At 35.8% G+C, this 10,902-nt stretch overlaps 1 protein-coding gene across 1 annotated transcript; it reads left to right on the forward strand.

Moving 5' to 3' along the window:
• Window positions 1-3,133: 3,133 nt before the first annotated feature.
• LOC131640817 (cysteine-rich receptor-like protein kinase 25) lies at window positions 3,134-3,991 on the forward strand. Its single transcript, XM_058911194.1, has one exon. It carries the CDS (start codon window positions 3,134-3,136, stop codon window positions 3,989-3,991), a length of 858 nt encoding a protein of 285 aa, XP_058767177.1.
• The last annotated feature ends 6,911 nt before the right edge of the window (window positions 3,992-10,902 follow it).

The raw sequence follows: 10,902 nt of genomic DNA on the forward strand, positions 1-10,902 counted from the left end.
ACTCAACAAGTATAATTTTCTTTGCCTTGTCATATAGCTTCTTTCTAAGATGATTAGGAACATGTCTATAAGTAACTGAACCAAATACCTTCAAGTGACTCATATTTGGCTTGAATCAGGTTCTTTATTGGACACTTATTCAACAAATATGCAATTGAGGACACCGCTTCTCCCCATAATTCTTTTGAAAAGTTATTTCCTTTTGATATGCTTCTCACCATGTTCATAATCGATCAATTCTTCCTCTCGGTGACTCCATTTTATTGAGGCGTAAAAAGTGGCACTACCTCATGTACAATGCCCTCTGGATCACAAAATTTCCCAAAACCATTTGAGACATATTCACCCCCACCATCTATTTTTAGAGTTTTTATTTTATGATCACTTGGTCTTTCTACCATGGATTTGAACTTCTTGAATACTTCCTGCACCTCATCTTTTCTTTTGATAAACTAAGTCTATTACTTTATTCTATAACCATCGACGAAAGTAACAATGTACCTTCTTCCTCCAATTGAGTCAACTTGCAGCGGTCCATAAATGTCCAAATACACCACCTCAAGATGAAACTTGGTTCTACATCTTGCATCTTTGTTACAATTGGCTCGGTGTTTCTTGGCCTGCACACACTCTTCACATACTTCAGTTAGAATGTTGATCAATGGTTGTCTCGTAACCGTGTTATTATTCTACATAACATTCAGGTCCTTGAAATTCAAATACCCAAGCCTATAGTTCCATATCCATTATTCCATACTAGCAACCGTTACAAGACACTTATGCTCCATTACTTTCAATTCAACCTTGAAAGTTCTATTTTTTAGCCACCAAGGCCTTTAGCATCAAACATCCACTTACATCCATAATTTTCAGCACTTTGTTTTCCATTTGAATCTTGTAATTCCTTTCTATCAATTGGCCAATGCTTAAAATATTACATTTGATTACTAGAATATACAAAACATATTTGATAAAGGAATTCTCACCATTCTTCCCCTTGATTGATACATCACCAATACCATCTTTTACAAGTGTGCTATCATCTGTGAATTTCACTTTGTTCTTCAATACTTGATTTATTTTTACAAACCAATCCTTCATTCGCGTCATGTGTGTTGAACATGAGGAGTCAAGATACTATTGATCGTTGCATTATGTATCTTCTCGCGTAGTCACCATCACATTTTCAAGAAATCGTACTCTGTTTTGGTTGCATTTTACAATTTTATTTTCAAAGATTTTGACAATTACAACATTGGACGTTGCTCTAGTCATTTCTCCGTCTCCCCTTTTCATCTATTGTTGACACTTTTTTAATTACTTGATCCACAACCTTTATTGCAGCTGCTTTCACCCTTTTGGAATGTTGAATTGTTGGAATTGTGGGAGTCTCTGCCACCATTATTGTGATAGTTTCATCTACCTCTATTCATGGACCACTTTCCTTTCACCTTCTTGTCCATTCCAACAAAACGAGCTTGCAAAGAAACTTCAGACTTTGCTTTGTCAACATTCCTCTCCTCAATTCTCTACTCATGAGCCTTAAGAGAACTTTGTAACTCTTGTATGTTTATGGTTGAAAGATTCTTCGACTCTTAAATAGCAACCACTATGTTATTGAATCTTGATGTCAATGATCTCAAGATGTTACCAAACCATATATTGCTCGGTGATTGTCTTTCCACACGTTTTTACTTGATTCTCCAATGTTGTGATTTTTGTAGTAAATTCACTAATGGTTTCCTTATCCTCAATTTGAATTAACTCCAACTGCCCTTTGTAAGTTTGTAACCATGCCACCTATGCCTTAACAGCTCCTGCAAAACTTTTCTCTAAGATTTCTCAAACTTCCTTTGAGGATATACAACCGCCAACCTTCTCAAAATTATCAGCGTCAACACATTGATGAATAAGATATAAATCTTTGAAATATCTTTCGTCTTCTCATCCTTGTGCGTAGTTTTTTGTGCAACTGTTGCACCTTCTACAAGGAGATTAACACCATTCTTGATCACTTCAAAAACATCTTGATAACCAAACAACATTTTCATCTGTTTGCACCACTTGTCATAATTCTTCGCATCGAGAATTTAAATATTTGCAGGGATACGTTCATTGGAGATCAAAACTATTTTCGCACACTAAGTGTTCAATCAAAGAATCTGGCTCTTGATGCCAAATATTGGGGGGAAACCCAACCACGAGATAATGATGAATAGAGATAGAGAAAATGAGAAAATTAAAAAGAATTAGGGCGAAAGATATGTTGTTACTTCGTTAATGACACAACGTGGCTACTTAAATAATCGTATAAAACAATATAGTTAATCAACTAATGAGAACACCAAACTTCCTATACATGTAATCTTGTGTAATCAGTTACACTAAATCTCTTTTTCAAAAAGCTAAAAATTAAACGGAGTGATAAACGATTACACATTTGATATAATGGGTTACGCTATATCTTTATTTGATTTTGAGCGCCGCTGAAAGGATGGTAACAGGTTACACCAACTTGAATGACTTTATTTTTTTAACACGGACTTCATTAAAAATTGTCTTTTTTTTGTTGTTATACATTTCTTCCTTATAAATTTGCTTTTTGGTACACTTCTTATAAACATTTAGATATTAATATCATTATATCTAGTCGATAGATAGAGTGTCGAAGTTAATTTAGATACTAATCAACGATAGTTCTACAAGAAAGTTCATTCATATGCGTATTTTATACGCAAATTCAAGGAAACATCCGTCCCCGTTGAAATAAAAAACAATTTGATTTAATATCAATATTTAGAATCACAAATCCTTTTTGCGGGTAGTGTTGGCCCAGTTAATGACTCTAAAGTCTTCAACCATTACTCATATACTAGTATGTATCTTATCTATGAGAGCTATATGATTCCAATATAAGTTAATGCTATCTATCTATCTTTATTTTTTTAACATCTCTGACAATTTCAAATTTTGAAAAGTACTACTAGTAATTACTACATGAATTTCTTTGTACATTTAATGACGTGGGGATTGATTGACTTGTGCTGCTCTACTATTCAATATTAGGCCAAGAAATTTTCCTTCAAATTTAAATAAATAGAGAACAACAAAACATAGCATTGATACATCCATCATGGTAATGCCATCAAAGACCATCTTTCTCTTTATCCTTGTTTGCTTCATCACTTTCATAACCATTCAAGCAAACAACAACAACAACAACAACAATTTTCGATGGTCTTCTTACTCAAACATCCATGAAACCACTCCAACCAGTATCTTTCAAATAAATCTCAAGACCCTTTTGTCATATTTATCATCCAACGCTACTGCCAACAAAGAATTCCACAACGCAACCGTAACAGACATAAACAACTCCTCCAACACAGTCTATGGTTTGTTTATGTGCAAGGGTGATGTCCCTGCTCATCTTTGTAGCCAGTGTGTCACAAACGCGACCAGTTACTGTGATTCGGAAAGTGGTTGCTCCCTATACAAAGATATGGTGATTTGGTACGACATGTGCATGGTGCGATATTCCGACAAATATTTCTTCTCCACTCTTGACTTATTTAGTTCATCTTCTAGCTCCTGCTCCGCTGTCGATGTGTCTAACCAGACTATATCTAAGCGTTTAGTTTCTGAAACTTTGAATGAAGTGGCAGATAAAGCAGCCAATTTTTCAATTGGCATCAAGAAGTATGCTACAAAGGAAGTTATCGTATCTGGATTACAGAATCTTTATTTTCAAGCTCAGTGCACACCTGATCTGTCACCACAAGATTGCAGGAAATGTCTGAATGAATCCATAACACAGGTACTTCGGAATTGTAATAGGGATAGTAACTATGTAATGACAGGGGATTCTAAAACTTCCGGATGTTACATCAGATATGATGTGTACCCTTTCTATCGCTCTATTAATGCTCCCACAATATTAGAACTTGATCCGGCTTCCAATACAACAAATTCAAATTCTATTAAGAAGTAAACTATTACTGGGAACCTGTCTGTAGTCCTATTATATCATAAATAAAAGTCAACTATTATTGTTAAATTTTTTATTTTGCCAAGAAATGTGATTGAGTGTAACTCAATCTTATAAAATTTGTTTGTAAGGTGAGAATTGTTCCTACTTATAAAAATATGATCATCTCATATATTGTTTGATGTTGAACTCTTAACACACCTCACGCTCATATCGTGAGTAACCTGATAGCAGAAAATCGGGTTCTGATATCATGTCAAGAAATGTGGTTGAGCATAACTCAATTCTACAAAACCGGTTTGTAAAGTGGGGATTGCCTCGACTTATAAACACATATTCATATCATATATTATCTGTGATGTGGAGCTCTTAAAACATAAAACATATTTTGTAATGATTATATATTATATAAGATATTGATGAAAGGTTTTAACAATTACCAATAATTAGAGTTTAACCATAAGATTAGAGAAATAGCAATAAAAAAATTAATCTAAGTTTGATGAACCTAAGGTCTCTTAAAAGAATTCAAATAAATTAATGGGCTAAGCCTTTTAAAGAAATTCACATAAATGAAAACAGTAAAAAGAATATAATGGGAATTTCTTTTCCATTTTCTAGGGATGAAAAACACTCCTGAAACTCCTAAAATGTCTTTCGGAGATGTTTCTCCGAACGTACCATCAAATAGGTGTTTTCGGAGATGCATCTCCAAAAGCACCCTTTATACATTTGAAAGGTGTTTCAGAGATCCATCTCCGAAATAACCCCTGACAATGTTTTTTATTATAGAAATTCATCAAAGTTAAGTTTTGATACGAATTTAGATTGATTAAAACGGTAATAAAAACGCAAACGGAATAAAAATGTTAAACGATAATAACCATAAACGATAATAAGCAATATCAAACGATAATAAACGATAAGCACAAAATGTTGTTCAAAAAATTATGAAAATATTCTGGAATAAAAAAATGCAAAGCCTACTGCGTATGCCTAGTCCTCACCCGAGCCTCTCCTCTGCCTCTTGTATCGCACAACAGTCGCTGTCTCGCTAACCACCCCCCAATGATGGTCACCGCCTCAGGACCGCCCTTCTCAGCGATCCCTATGTCCAAAGCCTCCCACCCAATCGTGTGTATCTATTGACAAATCGGCAAGACATCAGTGGCATGGTCATCCTCGGTCTGCTGGTTCTCTAAAATCTCCTTATCAACTGGTCTAGGTGGACGTCCAGGAGCATCTGGTGTCATGATAGAGTGTGATACTGTGTAGAACCATGTCACATATCCCTCTACATGATTCCAATTGTTGGATGTCGGCATCATCCAATAGTCTTGTGGCATCAAATGATGCTCCTAATCATCAAAGATCTCATCAAGATCCCGACAGACAATGGTGTCCAGAACAGACTGAGATGGAGATCTGGGTATGATTTGGACATAGCCAAACTACTGCATGCATCGCTCTAGCAGATACCTGACCATTGTGCCGGTCCCACATGCCAACCACCCAGAGTACAAGGAGATGAAGTCGAATGGGATAATCTTTTTGTGATCCTCAAACGGCGTCCATAGGATGTCATTTTGAACAGTCCGATCAAGATACACCCAGAACGACAACACGTCCTGATTCCCTCTATTGGGGAGATACATGACATCCCTCGGCATAACCTCCGTATAGTCAAGATCAAGAGCATATCAATGAATACGGTGGAAGTGAGAAATGATTCATCCCTGAAGTAACAAATAAGAGACATGTAAGCAAAAATTATTAATAGTAAAATAAATTTAACAGTAGGAATGAAAGGTACAGTCAGCAGCGTGCAAGAGCTTGTAAGTTGCCTTTTCCTTCAATTAGAGGCTTCATTCAACTTTTAGTATAGGTATACCAAACAGCCGCCCCTCAGTTCCACTCACCCACCGCATCCAAATCCATGAAGTACCAGAGGTATATTACATCCACATAGTTAGCACTTTTGTCCACAAAAAGGGACGTGCCAACCAAGTACATGAAGTAATGCCTCAAAGCACACCGACGGTGATACTAAACAAATAAGTCATCACCCTCATTCTCGGAATCGGCTTCCACAATAAGGTGGTCATCATAAAGGTCCTTCAAGAACGAGAACTTCATATATGCCCCATTAGTCGGGGAACAATGCTCAACTGCCATTTCCGTGGTTGATCACCCAAATACTCGACCATCCACTCAATGGAAACATCACAAGTGATATGGGAGTGGTTAAGGAGCCTCCCTCATATAGGAAGGTGTAGTAGGCAAGCGACGTCATCCAGAGTGATTGTTATCTCTCTGACCGGAAAGTGGAAATATGAGGTCTCCTTGTGCCATCTCTCTACGAATGCCCCCTGTATTCTGTGGCTAATAGTGTTGTAATCGGAACAACAAAGTCCTAAAAGACAGGAGGCAATAATGGCATCCCTGAACCAATTCGCAGTAGGATGATACAGAGTGAATATTTTACGAGCGTCGTTCACGGACTTTAGCACCATCCGTTCTTGTAAAATTTTGAGGTGTTAATAAAAAGTGTAATAAAATAAGTAAAACTGTAATAAAAAAATACCTTTCCACTGGAAACATGTCAGGTGTAACTGCCCGAGCCTTCGGTGTTCCCGGCACTGTCACCTCATGATCTTCTCTACCCCCTCACTAGTAAAGTTTTTGGCTTTCGTGGGAATCGAACCCTGTACCATGGGGTTCAAGTACATGTTCATTCCATTCCCACTACCAATGGAGCTACTCGCCCAAGGTACATGTACTTGAACCCTAGGGTACATGGTTCGATTCCCACGAAAGGCAAAAACTTTACTAGAGAAAGGGTTAGAGAAGATCACGAGGTGACAGTACCGGGAGTGTCGAAGGCTCAGGCTGTTACATAAAAAGGCGCCTTTTATGTAATAGTCTGAGCCTTCGGTGTTCCTAGTACTGTCACCTCCCGATCTTCTCTACCCCCCACTAGTAGAGTTTTTGCCTTTCATGGGAATCGAACCATGTACCCTAGGGTTCAAGTAAATGTCCATTCCATTCTCACTACCAATTGAGGGCGACATGATCGAAGTAATATATCAAGGGGGAGGTGTCAGAGGGTCCTCTTGGATAAGCCGGGGTAACATCACGTGTGCCGGAACACGAACCTCCTCGAGTACCGGAACACGAACCTCCTCGAGTACCGGAACACGAACCTCCTCGTGTGCAGGAACATGTACCTCCTATGATGCCTCCTCATTATCCCTAGTTGAGGACGCACGGGATAAACCACTCTTGGGAGAAGAAGCGGTGGGTCCCTCCACTTCCTCCCGTGGTACCCGACGGTGTTCTCGACCCCTCGCATCCTGCTAAGCTCTCTTACACCGCGCTGAAGCAGTTTGGGTTGGCCTGCCGAGTCTAACTCTGTCCTGGTTGTCAAACATTTTACTTGGAAAAAGAATAATGACAAGAATAGGTCAGGTTTGAAAATGAAACAACTCAGTCATTATTTCAGAGATGCACCTCCGAAACCCCCCAGATGTGTTTTCGGAGATGCACCTCTGAAACTACTTGCGACATTCATTTTTGGAGCTCATACGAAAATCACCCAAAAATGAAAATTTTTCACAACTTTTACATCAAACAAACAACATTTCACAATAAACTACTCAACCTACTAACTTTAAATCATCCTAAACAGATCATTATACACATGCAAAGTCAAAAATGAAATTTAGAAAAACTTACTCAAATGTGTTGAAATTTTGAAATCAATTGCAATGAGTTGCAATGAGTGGAAATGAATTGTGGAAAGGAAAGTTTGGAAATGTGGGGATTAAGGGTTTTTATGTGTTTGAGGTTTTGGAGAGTTTGAAATTTGCAAAAACAGAATAAAGGGGGTTCTGTCGTGAGATAAATTATATACCCTAATTTGGAGATGCATCTCTGAAAAACTCAAAATTAAACAACAGATTTATTTAGAGATGCATATCTGAAACATCACTGATTTTGGAAAAAAGTGAATTCGAAGATGCATCTCTGAAAACACCTATAAAAAAACAAAATGTGGTGCGTTCAGAGATGCATCTCCGAATTATGGGGGGAAAAAATGAATTACGCTAGAGGCCCCCAAGAAGGTATAGAGGTAGAAAAACAAATACCCAAATATAATTGTAATAAAACAAAGTTCTCCAATCAAAATAGACTTCTTTGTAAATGGTTTGGACCTAATCTCTAGCTGTCATTATCGCCGTACCTAAAAAAAATGAGAATTTCTTAATGTATCATATAGGGTGGAAAAACACCATATGAAAATCTAAAAATATTCTTGAAATTGTGAAAATACATCTCCAGACGCACAATTTTCACAATAAAACATGTTTTAAGTGAGACTCACCATAAATTCGTTGGTGAATGAAAAAAAAGAAACAATCTGGATATATATTTTCGGAAAACATCCAGAAATATACTTGTGTAAATTCTTAAGATGAAAATGGGAGCATAATTTAATATGAGAAACCAAATAGTATAAGGTTGATGGGCAGTCATGTTGACTGAACGTTGCTTATGCGTTGTATTATACGCAAGGAAGAGGGAGACAGACAAAAAGTGGTATGCTAAAAAACATTCATTCTTATTATTTGAGAATAAAAGGCATGTCTTAATGTATATCAAATTGAATGAATTAGTGTTTCACTATATCTTTATTTCTTTAGATTTCCAATACAGTGTGTTTGAGTTTTATTTTAGTCATAAATCTCATTTGATAACAAATAGGTATGAGAGCGAGGAAGTTTTTACTAGTGAGAGTGTCAAAAATATTTCGAGAGTATAAGGAATAAAAAAGTTTTTATTGTGTCAAAAGTTATCGTGGCTATTTTGTGAAAGATGTGACAAATAATTACAATTTTATATGAATTAGTCTAAAAATAAATTCAAAATTAGATTTTACTAACTAGGAAATCTTCATAACAATAAATTTAAAAGCTCAAAACGCATGGAGATTTGTTGATCTATGTTTTCAACAAAGAGCTAATGAAGTCGCTCATAGAAGACACTAGTTGTCCCTTTCACCAATTCATTAAGAAATGTATTATTCAATATTTGGAAAAATAGTAAATGTAGAGACAACTAAAGAAGCGTGTGACAATAACAGAATAGAGAAGGCTTAGAAATCTATATTGTAATATCGGTGTAGAGAATATAGAAGGTAAGACATGTCTACTTCTATAACTATAGAACAATATTTTACTCATGTTATAAACCTCGTCAATAAGATATGGAGAAGATATTCCAGATAGTAAAGTGGTGAAGAAAATTTTATGTATTATGCCAATGAAGTTTGATCATGTGGTGTGTATGATCATTGAGTCCCAAGATACCAACACTTTGTTTGTATCAGAGCTACAACACAACTTTAAAGTTAAGTCAACAAACTATTGGAAAAAACAAAGAAAGTAAAAGTAGATTATTTGAAGAGTCAAGTGAGTCTCAACAAGGTCATTGAATCTGGTCAAATAGGAGAAGGTAGAGGTCGGAAAATTTCAATAACGGTGAGAAGAGGAAAGTTTCAATAATGATGGAAGAGGAAAATTTAGAGATGGAGGTCAAGGAACCTTTAAAGGAAGAGGGTGTGATAACTTTAACCCATGGAAAGACAACAATTTTAATAATTTCAATTCATCCCATCAAGGAAGAAGTGGACGAAATTTCGGATCTACATATCGTGGAAAAGGAAGAGGTACCTACAATCAAGAGAGGACAAATAATGTTGACCAGATGACTTTAAACACAAGAGAAGGGATAGGTTGAATTGTGCCATTTGTTTTTTTAATTTTTTTTTCCAAAATGATTAATTTTGAGGTTGATTGATTTTTAAAATGGGTAGAAGAATATCTTAATCAACAAAAAATATAATACATAAAATAAAGTGATAGAGATAGAAATATCACACTAAAATTTATTTGGGTTCGACCTTAAACCATGCGGCATTATCATGTCCACCGAAGGTTCCTCTATAGATTTCCACCATAAAAGTTTGAGATTTTATACTAGGATCAGCCCAATAATCATCCTCACACCAAGTTTTTTTCCCATGTTTAGATTTCAACCTCCAAGTCAATTTTAAAGGTACAAGATGACTATGCTCTAGAATTACAATTATAACTTAACAACATAACTACACAACTTCCAATATAAGTCTTTCGCTCTCTCACCATTAAAGCAATATACAATGAATACAAACTCTTTCTTGTAAGAGAGTGAGTGAGAAACGAAAGTAGTTATTCAAATTTTGATATTTTGGAAGAGTGCACAAGACTCCTTTATATAAGACAAAAGATTTTGATAAAAAGGAAACAACCAATGGGATTTGACCTATCTCTTATTGATTAGGCTGCAACAGTAATTGATTAGACCTAGCAAATAATGAAACAACTTAGCCAAAAGTGAATTCTAATCAATTAAAAGTGTTTCAAATATATTAGGAGGTGAACTCGCTCCTTAATTGATTAGATGAAAGCTATAATCGATTAGACAATGAGACTTTGCTTTTCTCATTGGTTTGGACGCATCATAAACGGTTAGACAAAGGCCATGATTGGTTTTTAGAAGAATTTTGAAATAGACAAAGATTTAAAAATTCTTTTTGGTGTGTGTATGAATTGCATTAAACACCTCAATAACTACTCTTTAATATTTTACACACTAATTAATGATGCTTAAGACAGTTTAACTTTTTTTCTTTTGTCATCATCAAAATCTACTATACATGTTAAGCACATATAACCACATCTCCTTTTTTTTTACTATGACAAAGCATCTTTCAACATCGTGTTTTGTATAAACACTTGAGACATTTTTACAAACCCTAATTGCATAATTCATGGGTCATTACAAAGCCTAATTGTATTATTCTTGACAACAAA

Source organism: Vicia villosa, unplaced genomic scaffold (assembly GCF_029867415.1).
Source record: "Vicia villosa cultivar HV-30 ecotype Madison, WI unplaced genomic scaffold, Vvil1.0 ctg.003329F_1_1, whole genome shotgun sequence".
Classification (NCBI taxonomy): domain Eukaryota; kingdom Viridiplantae; phylum Streptophyta; class Magnoliopsida; order Fabales; family Fabaceae; genus Vicia; species Vicia villosa.